This window comes from Zonotrichia albicollis, chromosome 1, assembly GCF_047830755.1.
Source record: "Zonotrichia albicollis isolate bZonAlb1 chromosome 1, bZonAlb1.hap1, whole genome shotgun sequence".
Taxonomy (NCBI): domain Eukaryota; kingdom Metazoa; phylum Chordata; class Aves; order Passeriformes; family Passerellidae; genus Zonotrichia; species Zonotrichia albicollis.
Genome location: NC_133819.1, coordinates 65,210,539 through 65,226,715, shown reverse-complemented (window position 1 = coordinate 65,226,715; position 16,177 = coordinate 65,210,539). Strand labels below are relative to the sequence as shown.

The 16,177-nt window shown below is 42.0% G+C and overlaps 1 protein-coding gene across 2 annotated transcripts in view; it reads right to left on the bottom strand.

The window, feature by feature from the left end:
* JARID2 (jumonji and AT-rich interaction domain containing 2) overlaps positions 1-16,177 on the bottom strand; it is a 211,130-nt gene that overhangs the window by 108,636 nt on the left and 86,317 nt on the right. For both annotated transcript variants that reach the window (XM_005481753.4, XM_074543159.1), the window contains exon 2: positions 12,431-12,566. In XM_005481753.4, the coding sequence (XP_005481810.2) occupies positions 12,431-12,566 (136 nt within the window). The remainder of the gene's footprint in view (positions 1-12,430; positions 12,567-16,177) is intronic.

Genomic DNA, 16,177 nt, shown 5'->3' with positions numbered 1-16,177 from the left:
TACATTTCACAGAGAGCAAGGGGTATAAATAGGAATATCTCTCCCGACAGGCAGTGGCAGCAGACGCTGCCAGATTTGCACCAGGAACAGTTTCTCCCTGATTCTGAAGGAAGCCATGCATCAGTGTTTCAGGGACCTACGCAGGTTGTGGATGTTCTGCTTTTAGAGACGACACAAATGCAACCAGCAACATGTGCTGCACAAAGCTGTTAGTAAGTACAGCAAAACTGCAAGTTAAACTTAAGTGTAGAGTTAAACATCAATAGCACTTCAGTGAATTTTGAGAGGCAAAATGTGGAAAGCTCTTAAAATCCATGAGGTTCCAGCAGCTTTCCCTTTGTTCTTCTCTGTAGCTTCTGACTAAGTGAGCATATCCCTTTTAAGTTCTCAGATGAGCTCTGTGTTGAGGGGTCAATCAGAAGGGCCATACCCCAGTTTTTCCTCACAACAGTACCTATGGTCAGTTGAGCTCCAAGCTCTGGAGTAGGGGTGGCAGGGGCGGGAGAAATGTGTGCACTTTTGAAACAGAAGTTTCTTACACCTTAACAAATTAATTCTGCTGAAATCGTACTTTCATTTGGCATGTCCCCACGAGGCTTAAGAGCAGGACCTGTGTAAGTGCTGCTATCCTCCAGATAATCTTCTGTGCTGAAAAGGCCACATCAGGACAAAATCTGCCCCTTATAGAGGGCATCTCCCCCTCCTCATACTGCAGGAATTCACCAAATCCTACTGAAATTGCCACTATCTGCTCCCAAACCTTGGGGCTGAGAACCACCTCCTTTGAGCTGCAGAACAGAATTCAACTTTAGAGCAAATAGACACACCACCAAAAGTTCAGTGAGATCTTTCCTATTGTCCTTAGTACTTTAGGGAACTGAGGACTTCTTGTGACAAGAGGACACCAAACCAGTACTTTTCCATTGCTTTCAACCTGAGTAAAGGGAAACAAACAGCATGGAAAACACCACCTTCCTTCAGTCTATTCTCATTCCTGCTGCCTGAAAAACTGCCTAGTCAACAAAGGTCAGGAGGGACATCAGCCACAGAAAAAAACCTGAAAGTTGTTTTCCTAAAACCTTGGTAAGATTTCTGAGCCCTTTGTCCTGGTAGAACCTCTCCTGGAAGCAGGAAAGCATAGACTGAAGAGCAGACTCTTTCTCACAAGAGTCTGTCCGTCCCTTTCTAAATTTTCCTGCAATCTAGTTTTCATGAGACTATCCCCAGCAAGTCCAAAATTATTTTGAATAGAAAATAACTGAGCAGTTATAATTTTGATCCAGTCAGATGGCAACCCAGAACCATCTCGATATCCAGTTATGCCAGAGAATCTGACAGTCTGCAAAACTTTCCCCATAAACCCCAATATTCAAGTTTGCAGGAAGTTTTTACACTCATTTTTCTAATCAACTATTTCTAAAAGGTCTGCTTTCCAGGCTGTTAATGACAGAAGCCTAGATCCACAACAGAAAGAAAGGTGGTTTTCTGTGCTAAGCAATGCCTTAACGAACTGCCCATTTATTCTACTTTATGAGCGGACTATTTGTATATAACCCTGTGTAATGCTGTGGATGTTAATCAACCTTCATGGCTTTGCATGCCAGTTTTATTGGAGCGCCTTCCATGCTGGCATAAAGGGGACTTTGTACCAAACAGTTTTCCCCTAGTCTAGCAGAGATCAGCATCAGTTTGCAGCTCAAAAACCTCTTTTTCACAAAGAACATTTACTCTTCAATTCTGGTCTCTTGTTAATGAGACTTTAAATATTCAAGGACAGTGCCATACTGTTCCAAGGTAATCTATGAAAGAGTGCATTTAAATCTACAATTGCAAATGAGCTGTGTTTATCTACTTAGATAAGACAGCCTTGTTCATTTCAATTAGAGAAGGTCAGTTCCAGGCAAATGTAAACTGTCATTTGAAGTTCATCCCTGCAGGACAATGAGATGAGGCAACGCTTCTGGGACAGGTTTCCATCTAAATAAAACTTGACAACTAGTCCCTAACCACAGACCTCATTGTTGCACAAAAGGCCATCTTCAATTGATTTTGGGGAGGGGGAGAAGAGCAGCAAAAAAACACGTTTCAAGAAGATTTGGAATTCAAGCCACATTCCTGTAACTTCTATCCCTTATTCATGACTTCCACCTGAAGGTAATTGCTGCTGACCTCCCCAGATGCAGAGGCAGAACAACTACTCTAGAAAGCATCAGATTTTATTATCTTGGCAAAACAGACTTATTTGTTTACTGCCCCATCAAATAGATTGTCACATTAAAAAGTTCGGTGTCTTCTCCTTGGAAGAGAAACAGCACGTTTGTAGACAGATAGACCACAGGAACCAAGAGGAGGGGAGAGAAATTAAGTCCTGCATGCAGACTGTGTAACAGGAATATGCCTCTCCCCAGCCTCGGCCCACTCCTGTACCAAGCCTCAGGTTTGTGGCTCAATGCAATCTTATAGTTTCCTTCTGGCATGTGGGGCCACAGATTGAGAGAGAGCCTGAGGCTCTGAAACAAGATCTCAACATCCCAGCAAGGGTGCAGGGTCAGGGAAAAAAAAAGGGGATGAAATTCCTCTTCAGCCACATCCATCCAACATACCTGTATGTGCATGTGGCAGTACAACTCAGATGCCTTTTCTCAATGAGAAAATACATAGATATGAAAGGACACACTTCTATCATTGCACCCTCTCGCTATCACTTCCACCCTGAACAGAAAGAAATTTATTTCCCACGTTGTGAAGAAAGGAAAAAACTGTACTCCTTCTATGCCATTTTCATCACTTTTAAGCTTCTTTCAATCTATCCACATACACAGGAGGCGTAACTTAAAAAAACTGGGGCGCTTGCAGGGCATCTTTAAAAACAGTCAGCCATGGAACACTGTCACCTTTCACAGCACCAGAGACATCAACCACTGTCTGAGGGAGGTATTTTAGGGAGAACCTGCTTTTGAGACAATCTGTCTGGAAGAGAGCAAGTCAAGATGCGATTTAGCTCTAACATGTCTGTTTACACACGTGCACACACACACAAAGACTAAGAAGAGGCTGAACTGAAATATTTTTGAGGTCAACCACTACTGAAGTACTGAAGCTGAGCGAGGGATGAAGAAAGAAGCAGAAAAATGCAATTAAATTCTGGTGCGGTCTTTATAGGCATTACTCGGAATGGCTGGCTGAGGCTGCCAAACCTTTAGCAGGAAAAGTGGCTTATCTCCTGGCTTCCCAAATTGTATCAGAGGTCAGCTGATGAGGTTTCAGGAGTCTGCCAGCTCCATCCCTCTGTGGGATCTTTGGCAGATTGCTCAGCTGGGCCCCTTCCAGCTCTTCCCTTTTTTCCATTTTAGCGTATAGCTTGAATAAAGAAAACAAGATGAAGGCTTTCAAAGATAACGCAGTCTTTCACAAACAGATGCAGAACAAAGCACAGGAAATTCTGAGCAAAGTAAAAAAATGAATGTTGCCTGTTCAGGGCTTATCTGGAATGAGTTAGCCTCTTAGTGGACAGATCTGAAACATCACACGGTCCTGACTGTGATTGCAATGCTCACTAACAGTCGCATACAGGGAGCAAACAGGATGGATAAGGGCGGAAATTCAGCCGTCTTTAGCACTCAGAGATGGAAATTCCTTCAGAGGTACCAGAAAAAACACTTATGAGTTAAGCTTGTCACTGTTACCCCTTGTTGCCCTAAGCCCAAGGCTTCCATACCTTTGACTTGACGAACAACACCCCCAGTATTAAATTCATTTAAACTGGGAAACAAAGGGCATCAAAGGCAGGTTATTGAAAACATGTATTCAACTAATTCTGAATACAACATCACCTTAACTGCTTGTAATAAATCTGTGCTAGTCAGACACACACATACACACAAAGATTTAAAAATGCAGACACATTTATTACTATGGAAAGCAATCTGCTATGACTTAACAGTATATGTACCAGGCTATATTTATTTTTTTGGAAGACATTCACCCACAAGCTCTGGAACGGATCTGCTATGTGATGAACCTCTCATCATCATCAGTTACTTAAAGAGAGCAGTTATTTCAGAATGGTTTCTTGCAGATTTTAAACCAGAAAGATTCAAATGAAACTAAACTGAAATGTGGAGGCATGCACTCTGAGCACAGACCAATCTCCCAGGCTGTTATGAGCCGTGAAACAAATGTGACTAATTCCTGAAGAGTTTCAGTGCTCTAAAAAGGGGACTGTTTTTCTTGCTTTTCACATTAGAAATTCTACATTCAGATGTGGATCAAGGACACCTAAAATAACGTGATGCCAGTCTACTGATGCTTTCAGTTTCCTCCACATCACTACAAGGATCCCTGAACCCACTTTGACTGTCATCCCATACTCTTAACAAGCCAAGGCCTCTGAACACAGTAGGGCATTTGAGGTGAAGAGTATGGAACATTGGCAGCTGTGTCAGGCAACTTGCTGAATTGGCTACTGTGCCCATCAGCAGTTACAGAATCTCTGCTCTTTCTTCTAAAACCACTTCACTGCCAGGGTTGACACAATAGGGCTTACAGCACACATGACACCTGCTCCAATTAAACACAGCCTAATGGCCTCAGAAATGTCCTGCTGGAGCAAATAGTTCTCAAACTATTTAAAACAGAAAGTCATTTCTAAAATGCCCCCACATCAAATACAAACTGCTGTGAAGGTTCTAGGACATAAGACAGTCCCTTGAAGGCTGAAAACATATTCTCTCTAATACTCTGAAAGCACTCAAGTGTAGTCTTGCACTAAAAGTTCAATGCTGCAGTGTAAAAATAATTCGCAACAGCCTTCTTCAAAGCCAAGCAGAGACAGTTTCAGAAAATACAGTTCCCTAGGACTGACCTACAGTAAACTGCATTATACAGTCTGTGTGTATGTGTGAAACTTCTCTCTGCACTTACTCGTAATACTTATTTTATTTCCCATTACACTCCTATTTTCTTAATAAAATGGAGCATGCTATTTTAATGACAGATGCAGGGGTATGTCTTATTCTCATTTCCAAAACAGGCAAACTAAGATTGACAAAAGGTACAATTTTGGACAGATCTGGCAATCCTATGACAAAAAACCACCACAATTATTTTGGTTGTAAATACCAGCCAAAAAGATGCCATGGTGTAAATTTAGGCTGGAGATTTTACAGTTGATAAAGAGAGAATAAAACAGTTTGTCTGTCCACACTCAAGACTACTTTCCAGACTGCTAATACAGAAAACAAACCCAAGGCAGCAGCTATGCAAAACTACCCTGAGTCAAGGAAAACAAAATTGTTTTCTCTGTTCATGTTCAGGCCAAGCTTTGTCTCATGGAGAGTCAATGCAACAAATTTCACCACTATGTAAGCGGTGGGTTTATCTGGTTTTTTTTTGCTTTGGGTGGGGCTTTCTTGGTGCATTTATTTGTGGGGTTTTGGGGGTGTTAGAGATAGTTGATAGCACCATAGAATACCCTGAGTTAAAAGGGACCCACAAGGATTATCAAGTCCAACTCTCAGCCTGTACAGCACCATCCCCAAAAGTCCCACCATTTCTGGGAGCATTGTCGAAACACTTCTCAAACTCTGTCAGGCTTGGTGCTATGATCACTTCCCTGGGAGCCTGTTCCAGGGCCCAACCACCCTCTGGGTCAAAAACCCTTTTCAAGTATTCAGCCTAAACCTTCCCTGACACATCTTCAGGCCATTCCCTTGGATCCTGTCACTGGACACAAGAGGGAAGAGATCAGCGTCTGCTCCTGCTCTTCCCCTCATGAGGAAGTCACAGACTGTGATGAGCTCTCCCCTTTTCCAGGAGGAACAGACCAAGTGACCTCAGCTGCTCCTCCTATGGCTTCCCCTCAAGGCCCTTCACCATCTTTGGAGTCTTCCTTTGGACTCTTTAACAACTTTATATATTTCTTATATTGTGGTATCCAAAGCTGCACACAGGACTTGAGCTGAGGCTGCCACAGCGCAGAGCGGGGCAATCACTTCCCTAGACCAACTGGCAATGGGTTGATTTTTGTTTTGTTTGTTTTTAAGAGGAACATAAACCTAACGTCTACACTTGTGAAGCACTTTTCAATGAACTTTTAAGCTGAATCTTTTTTTCTTCATATTCCTGGCAACAGTTATCCCTTCTAGCATCCGAGGTTGTGGTTAGACGACATGACTGCGCCAATCCTAAGGCTGTGGTTAGACAAGATGAACGTGCCAGGTCAAGCAGCTCACTACTATCAAAAGGGATGAGGAGTCTGATACCCTCTTCCTCCAACTTTCAGTCAAGGTACTCTGCTCCCCCATTTCCACCAAATGAGCACATGGTGCTCACCTAACCTCTTAATGAACATGTGTGGTTTATTGAACTAGAAGACAATTACTTCTTTTTTTAAATATTTTTTTTCTGGGCTAGTTTTGTGCCATGTTAGTACTCTGGACTGGCTGAACTGCATGGGCAGAAAAAGGGCAGAGCCAGCAAAAGGCACGAGGTGAAAGGAGGGAGGCCAGACTCATCAGCTACTGCTGAACTCTTTCTCACCTTTCCTCAACTTATTTATTTTAGGCCTACAATAACTCAGTCTGCTACAGATAATGCACACGCTTCTGCAGATCCCTCATTGCCATTTTCATTTTCTATTACCTATGATTAGCAATATACAAGGAGGCAAGATTATTTTTAGAATTTGTTTGCCTAGAAATGCACTCAGGAGCAACAGAAGCTTTTTTTATATGGTCATGAAATAAATTTTAAGAAAATCAATTCTACAATTTCTCTGTTTCACAGGTTAAAGAAATATCCATCTCTGTTACATTTGAGGGGAAAAGGGATATGGGTGTCCTGTGAAAGAAAATTTTCTATCAGTCTTGCTAAACACTGAAATTTTATTAAGACAGGAGCACAATTTGGATGGACATAATCAAATTCATTTGACATTACTGAGGGCATAATTTGGCCTGCAAATTTTTTATAAATGGTGATGATGGAAAAGGCAAAGAAGAACCTGTGTCAGCCAATGAACAAGCAAGTCCCTGGCAGGCTCAAAATTAATTCTATTCTAGAAAACAAAGAAAGGAAAGGAGATATAGAAAATTTCAATGAAGCCCAACTCAAACATCCAGTTATTTATTTGTTAATCTTTAAATTCACTTGACAGCAAGCACCAAAGTGAAAGTGATGTTGAGTGCCATGACAAATTTGCTCAAATGCTTATTTTCTGAACCTTTTAGCTGAAAACATCCATATTTAATCACGGTTTTAAACTAGCCAAAAAGACTGTTTACTCTGAACGTAAAGGGAAAATACTGCAAAGTTGAAAGAGGTATTTCTGTTTCTGTAAATGCATTTTTTAAATCCACTTAAAGACAAGGGTCCTTGGCACAGTTACAATCTTCTATTAAGCTTAGGAGACAGACAGACATTACCCACTGTCAACAAATGCAATCTCACATCACTGATGGAGTGAAAAGCTCCCTAGACAAACGTTAGCATAAAACCTTCTTGCAGTACTTAATTGCAGCCTTCAGAAATAAGAGAGATGAAGTTATCAGTACATCTGAAGCATCACAGTGAATGAAGAGGGCTGTTTTCTTGTTCACAATTGCAGGCTGAGTAGAGACCCTGCCAGGGAAGGAGACCCACAGCGCTCTGGGCACACAGAGGCGCAGCTGAAACAACAGCACTTCCCCCTAAGGGCGGCTGTGTTTTCATCTGCAGGAGTCAGAAGAGATGTGGTCTAAGGGAAGGCATGGCTGCCCAGCTGGCAGCTGCTGCCATCCTCTCTTAGTTAGCTTTTGGCAGATAATGCATGGCACTGAGCTGGAGCACCCAGCTTAGTGGTGTTTAGGCATTTCTACCACATCTGTTGTGATTTTCATGCCATGCCTGGAATACCATCTACAGGGCCAGAGAAAAGAGGTTTCCCCAACAAGCTGAAGTCAGATAAAGACAGTCCCATGCCACCCTATCACTGGGCACCTTCCTTTCAACATGGCTCACTGGGGAGCATGGACAGAAACTCCCATGCAGTGAGCAGAAAATATTTGAAAATGCATGCATCAATGATAAAAAGAGCTATTTTGAGAATGCACTGCTGCCTGCCTCAGCTGGCTTGAACAACCAGTGTGGAAGCCAAGGGATGGGAAGAACCCAGGAATCAGAGGCTGGTGCTGCCACTGGGTCTGGCACCACAGTCCCAGCAAGAACTGTCTCAGAGACTGCTGCCTCTCAGTGTGCAGATGGGGAAAAAACAACTCTCCAACAAAAGTCACATGAACCTTCATGTGGGAATGGCTGAGGTAAGAAGCAGACCAGTACAAAGTGGTGCAGTCCCTCATCCCTGGAGATGTTAAAGAAACAACTGGATGTAGTACTTACTCCTGTGGTCTAGTTGACAAGGTAGTGATCAGACAAAGGCTGGAAGTCTTTTCCAACCAAGATGATTCTGTGATGGGAGAAAGGGGCACCAGAGAATTGATGGTCCAACCACCACCTCTATCCATGTGCTGACACGGTTCCCACTCCATTTAAAGTACACACACAAAATAAGTAAGTTCCTTTAACAATCTTAAATGTAAGGTGAAATCTCTCAGAATAGAAAAATTACAATTTTTTACTTATCCCTTTATTTACTTAACGAAGAGGACTTCAACTTCTGCTTTGAACCAAAGCATTCCCTCACATACATTTCATTTCATGAACAGATTATGCCTGCTGTGAGCTTAACCTAGATGACATGTTTAGAAACTGCCATGACACCTTTCTAGGACAAAGTATAGCTGGTGAAAACAAACTATCTGCTTGAATAATTCTAACGTCTGGTTTGTCATCTCTGTAGATTAACTAACCATCTTAAACAAATAAGGAAACTTTGTCACTTTTTCCATTCAAGAAGCACACAGATTACTTTACTGCAAGTCTTGAAAAACAGAACTTAAAGTCTTAGGTCATAAAAGTTTGTTTTATGATATAGTCTTTTGAGGGTACTGGATTTACTCTCATCAACAGAATGAAAGCCATTATTACATCTTTCATTGCCTTTTTTATAGCCCTATCTCACATTTTAAGCTGCACAAGAAGAAAACAATTTCCCAAAGGATTTCGTTCTCCTTTTAGATGAGGATCTCTGAAAATTGGTATCACTATTCCGAACACCAATCCCTATTCTTAAAATCCTAACGCAAATGACAAGCAGCAGTAATCAAAATCACGAAAGAAATCCCAGTGGGATTTTCCAGCGCATGACCTTGTTTCCATAATCAGAGTTCCAGTATCCCATTTAGGGCTGCAGAGAGTTTCGTGACAAGCAGCACAAGCACCTCCTTCAAATTTTATATTCCCAAGGGCTGAAGAGGAACATGTAGGAAACAAAGACATGCTGCATGATGTTGATCTACACTCTGCAAATATCCAGAGTCAACATAAACACACATGCAATATAACCACAGATATGGCAACCACTCACCTTTCTCTATAATCAGAACCACTTAAGTAACAGGGTTTCAGACACAAACTGAAAATGGTAGGCTTATTGTCAGGATAACAAGTAGATTTACTAGTGAGACAGAGACAGCTAAGGTATTATAATACATAAAATTGCCAGAAATAATTTCAATTTTTATTTATTTTAAATTTAATTTTTACTATTCAGAGGCACAGAAGTTAATTGTCTCTGCGCCATCACCAGCACATCAGAACTTGCAGAAACTTTAACACAGAAAAGACTTCTGTTAATAGGTTCATCTTCCACATTTAAAATTAATTTGCTTTTCACACTATCAATCAAAGAGGCACCATTATTCCAGCTACCAAATCATTAGTGATACTACTGAACTCACTAGATGAAATACAATTGACAATCATTTTCATCCAAGTTTAGCTGCAGCTTCACAAATACTGGCTAAGGAACTTTTCTAGCATGTTGATCAAACTTCAGCTGCTCCAAATACATAAAAACTGCTTAAAGACACAAGTTGCAAGGAGCTGGGGTACCTTTTAACTTCTTCTGTTGCTACAAAAAATACTTTCTACTAAAACAAAGTACGGATTGCAAGTCCATGAATAAGTAAATGTAAGAAATGGCTGTTCTAAAACTAGACCAGAGAAAGTCTCTCTGAATTACAGATGGTGGCACAAAGATTAAATCCTGCTACCCAGCTGTTTGCAGTCCCCTCAGCTACTAGAAGCACACAAGACCAATCCATATTCCTGCACAGAGCAGGGAATTCAGACAGCCTGAATCCCCCTCACACCTTTCCTTTCCACTTTTGAAAATGGTTACATTTGCCAGGTGCTGAAAGGTGACCTATTCAATTTTCAACAGTCACATAAATGAATTAATAAAAAAATGGGTCACTCACATAAAACTATATTTAACCACATGCTACCCTATGGAGTAGCATGCAAAAAACAATGGATGTGGCCTGAAAGGTGAACGAAGGACACATACAAGGAAACATTTTTTCTTCCCAACAGTATGAAATCTTGGATCTAGGACTCATCCTTAAAAGACTACACATTTCCCTGAATTCAAAATAGCTCAGTAATTTCTCAGCACAACCCATTTTTTCCCAGTCCATAGAGGCCCACGGATTTGAAAAAATATGGCTACTTTTTTTTATTAATGTAATGAACAAATTGCATTTTCAAATTGATTTTCTTGATGTCACTGCACAATATCAATCCTCCTCCCTTTTGCTCATTTTTCTCTGCATAATGAAACATTCTTCTAAATATCAATGGCTAAAACAAATGCTTTTGGACAGAGATGTGGAAACAGAGCAAGGCCAAGACAGGACTTTTAAAAAATCATTCAGCAAACAGAAAGCAACATGGAATTTCATTCTGGCTCAAATAAAACCCCCCAACCCTCAAATAACTGGTCATCTATTTCTGTGAAGGCGAAAAGCTCTGAAGATGTGAGCTCTGCTGGTGCCAGGGGAAGGCAGTGGCATACTCCATGTCTGGTACCTGCATTGACACAGCATTCCCAGCCAACTCACTTTTTATCTAAGCTGCCTTTGGAGAAACTAGACACCATGAAAACCTCAGTCATCCTGTAACCTGGCACATTATCAAAGCCTCCTAACACACAATTACTGTGCTTCATGCCTTTGGACTTTTTTCCTTTGACTAAACAAAACCCCCACAATGCAATAAGAAACTTTCCAAGAGAAATTGTGTTTGACAGAAGATCAATGATGCAGAGGTGTTGGAAGGAAAAAAGCCAATGCTGGTTTGTGTACACCTCCAAGCTTATAAATGGCTTGCTCTTAAACCTAGATGCCCCTTCTCATCTGATCAGCATTTGATATTACTACGGAACTGGGAAGTCTGAGGTCTTCTTTAATCACATTAAGGAGTTTGCAATTTCTTATGCAATACGGTGACTTTATCATGCTGCCTGTAGTTATCCAGCCATTCCCCGAGTTTTTTGCCTTGTCTGCAGTAACACTCAGTGAAATCTGACTCACCATGTCAACAACACAAGCCACATATAAATATGAATAACCTACCAAGCAAGCACCCAGCTGCTGCTTTAATGCATTAGCACATGTATAGTTATGCACATGCCTAAAAGGAACTGCCATAAACCTCTATAAAGAAACAAATAAGCTCTTGTGAGTGAAAACTGTAAGCCTGCCCAGAAATCTGAATCCTGCTAGTCATCACTTTCAAGGCTCAAGCTAGCATGACAAAGCCTTTTCAAGTAGGGGTCTAAGTGAATCTGAAAGAGACACACTTTATATTCACCTCTCAGGATACCACAGATTTTTAAAGCAAGCTTTAAGGGAAGGGGAAGCAACAGATAATAACTGACTAGAGCATTGAAGAAATGAAATTCAATTCCTTTCAAGCTCCTGTCATCTAAGCTTGTCTGCATCTCCTTGTAATACCTTTAAACAACTGCTCTGTGAACTACTAAACCAGGGGAGTCCAATGTCACAGCGCTTGTGTCCTCTCAGCCCTTTAACTCTGTATGTAGATCCTGTGCTACTTCACCTATGGACTTGGATCACTCCAGATATAGATGCTGGCAAGGCAGTTTTTCTTGTATCTAAGTGACAGTATGTAAATTCTGTCCAAGTGTACTTCCCCAAGGCAACTGAAGCCAATCACCTCCAAATGCTTACCTTATCAGCTGACATATTTAGCACATCAGGAAGCAGACTCACTAGAAGGACTCCTTTTCTCTGGATTTGCAGCCTGTCCCTGTCCTCCCACCTGCCCTCCACCCTTATCCCCATCTAAATCAGTTAGCCAGAAACCAAAACATTCTTCAACCCGTGCATTTCAAGCATTGCAGCAACAAGTTCCCCTGTGCAGATGCAAAGGGCACAGTGTACATGCCAGAAGGTACACTGGCCTGCCTCCCTGCTAGAGCATGGAAGAAGGACTGAGTCCTTGCAGCAGTCGCACAGAGGTGTCTCACCGTTCACTGCCTTGAGGCTCCCGCTAATGCCATCGCTGTGCTGCCGCTTCTGTGCATTCTTGAATTCCTTCAGTGACAAATAAAGGACCTTCCGCACCACCCTCTCCTCTGACCAGGGAATCCCATCACTGTCATCCTAAAGGAGATGGAAACACAAAGGAGGCATTAGTTGCGTGCACCTGAAGCAAAACAAAAATCTAAACAAAACCAAATAAACCTCCAAAACCTAAGGCTACACAGATTATTTTTAACTCAGTGAAAGAAAAAAAAAAAAAGAAAAAAAAAAGAAAAACTGAAGAAGAATACTATGTAAGAAAATGCAACTTGATCAGCTCTAACAGAGAACAGAAACATAAGTATTATCAAATCAGAGCATTAGCCCCTCTAATCCTTTATTCTGCAAACAGCAGTAGGCATGTACCAGGTGTTAGGCAGGAGGTAAAACTTAATTGTTAAAATCCTTATAATGAATCCCTCATGGAGAAATTTATCACAGCCAGGAAGTGTTCTCCCAGGTAATTAAAAAGAGGGGGAAAAAACCCAAACAAAACACTAAAATGAATGTTGCACGAATTGAAGAGGCAAGTTTGGTAAACCAGCTTCTCTTGTTGCCATTTTGGCCTTCATTTGTGTCTCTTGGCTCAGGTTATTTTTCTTTCTGGTTTCGTGTTTTGCATTAATTGCAGTGTTATAATGAAGTTGTATATTGATAACAATGAAGTCATCCTGAATTTATCTCAGCATAAAGCCAAGTGGAATTTGGCTCATGGGGCATATGTTTTCTACTTTATTTTTAGGAGACAAATGCTAATTTATCAAAAGGAACACTAGTCTACGTCAAATTTAGTACTCATTTGAGTTAAAACATTAACTCCCTGGAAAAGTATTTCCCTAAAGCCTTTAGCATTCAAATAAATTAAGTCAGCAAATTGATATAAAGACATAAGCGACATAGGTAAGTCGTCATATTTTCATAAGCCCCATAATTGTCTCTTGGAGTCTTTGGAAATCTCTGGTTGAGCATTCTTGCCCTTTCCCTCAGGGGCTACATCATTGCCAAAGCAAAAGATTGACATTTTTAGGCAGACCTTAAGTGGTGAGTGTACCACACAGCGTACTGTCACCTCACACTGAAAACTCCACAAGCCCCATCAGCAATCCCCACGAGGAGGCAGGAGAGCTTAAGACCATCCATGTGCCAAAGAAAAGACAGGCACTGCCAACTTCCAAAAAAATAAGCATAATTTAGGGTGACCAGAGATAGCTTTTTCTTTGCTCCTCTAATGACATATTGGAATTCAGCTGCTGAATTGTGATCAAAAACATTTCCACCCCTCACCCTCCCCCCCAAAAAATTCTAGGACAAATTACGTGGCAGGGGTTAAAAAACAAAACAAAACAAAAAAACCCAACAACAAAAAAAGCAACACAATGAGTGCAGTGAAAGCAGCCAACATTTTGGCAGCAGGATGTGCATTTCGCACGAGGGACAAGCTACTACACTTTGAAGAAGACTGAGCTGTGCCCAGAGAGTTTTAGAGTACAGGCAGCTCTGGGCCAAGAAATCAAACTTTGTAACCCAACACCCACAGCAACCAAAAAAAGACAAAAAAATCTCTCAGCAAGCATTTTAAAAGGAGTAGTACATCCAGTTATTTTGTCAACAAAGGTTTACACAAACAACTCTGGCTTACCATTTTGCTGCCAACACAGCTTCAGCCCTAACCATAAGCAACACTAAACAGAGAGGGCTGCAGCCCAATTTTAACAAAGCTTGTCCAAGGATGCCCTCATTTACATTCCCACCAACAAAGACCCAATGGGACATCATGCATTTCTGCTTCACAGGAACTACCTAAGGCCTTAAGGGAGTCAGGCTCAGTTAGGAAACAGTTATAGGGCACCTCCAGCCCCTGTCCATGTTATGGACACAGGCCTGTGGACACCACTCCCTTCACTGGCATTTGTACTGAAAGCTGCACAAAAATACCCAGCAGTTCCTGACCTCACTGGTTCTTTTACCGTGGTAAGAATCCAGAAAAAAAAAATTAAAAATAAAATTCAAGTAATAAAATCAGAAGAAATTAAATCCATTCTGCCACAACGTCTCACTGCAAGGAGTACATGGCAGCGTTCACTGCTTCAACAGTGACAGGGTGAAACCTGCCAATAGGAGTGGTCTTTAAATTGGCACCTGCTGATGCAGTGCCAGGACCTGTGCCCTGGCACCAGCTGGCTGCAGTCCATCCTGAGGAAGATAAGGAGGCCACCACAGTCCCTCCTGTGGAAGGGAAGGCACTCACCACTGCACACCAGCAGCCTCTGGTCTAGGCCACCCTCCTGTGAAGTGCCTGGAGTCATCTCCCTCTCCCCCAGGCAATGTGTTGGGTCTCCCCATGCAATATGTTGGATGCAAAAGGATACCAAATTTTCTGGCAGCCAAAGTGTCTCATGGTGCCAGCAACACGCAGGACATGGTCCCACCAGCCTGGGGCTGCCTTAGCATTAGTGCCACCAGCCAAGAAATGGGGCCCAGAAGGTGGAAACTAAGACCTTAGCACCCACTGAAGCAACTTCCCACCACACTTAATTCCTGGAGCTGTAAAACTCCAGATGAACCATACTGGCTCCATCTGCCCTAGAAATGCACATGGAGAGTCTCTCCCCACCAGCCCAGAGGTGTCCTGGCTGCAGCCCCAGGCCTGCATGCACCGCTCTGCTGTGGGCTTCCCCTGCACGCACCACCCAGCTTGAAACAAAGTCCTCAAGTTTTCCAACACTGTGTGCTATCCAAGCTCAGCAGAATAAGGGGCTAAGCTGCTGCCAACACCTGCATTCACATGGCTCCATACTGCAGGAGCAGTAAAAAGGTTTCACAATCGCCAAGTGCATCTTCCCTGGAGCCCATGGCACAAAAGCAGCCGAGAGCAGCTGACTCAGAGCCCAGCTGAGCCACAGCTCCAGCTCCTGACACATTTGACCATAATCACATGGCTCTCATTGCCTCTGCCTCGTCACACCAGTGGAGGGAAAGCAGTTGTGTGCCCGCTCTGCACTCACACCACCACCAACTGCAAGAGTTATCTCACTTAAGCAAAACATACACACACCCAAAACTGTTTAGAAATATGGTCAAGTGAAAGCCTTGAGAAATTTAATCTATGTAACTTCTCAACACCACCCCGCCGTCCCCACCCCCAATCCAAGCTCAAAGGAACTGACTCAATTGCTGCCTTTACATATTTCCACAGGGAGTAGAGATTTGTTAATAGATGGCTTTCAAGGCTGGCAGAGAGGGGTATAACATCGTCCAACAGCTGGAACTCAATTCAGAAAAATGTAAGACAGAATTAAAGAACAATTTCTGCAACTGTGCAAATAATTAGCCATTGAAACGACTTATGGGGAACTAATGGATTGTCCAATATTGACTCAGACCCAAAAAAGGACTGAATAACACCTTAAACTGCAGGTTCATCACCACAAGCCCACAACCTTCACTGCAGGTTAGCTGAGATGATTTCTGCTTCCCAATATGACAATAAGATTATCTTATAAATTCAGAATAAAACTAACTGATGTAAACAACCAAGGAGACCCTGGGGCAGAATTAAGAAACACAACTGCATAATTTCCTTTAAATTTCTAATTAAAAAAAAAAACAAAACATGCCACCCTCTTGGTTATGCCATTACAGGGCATGAACTACAGTGACCATAATACATGTTTAATCAATACATAACAATT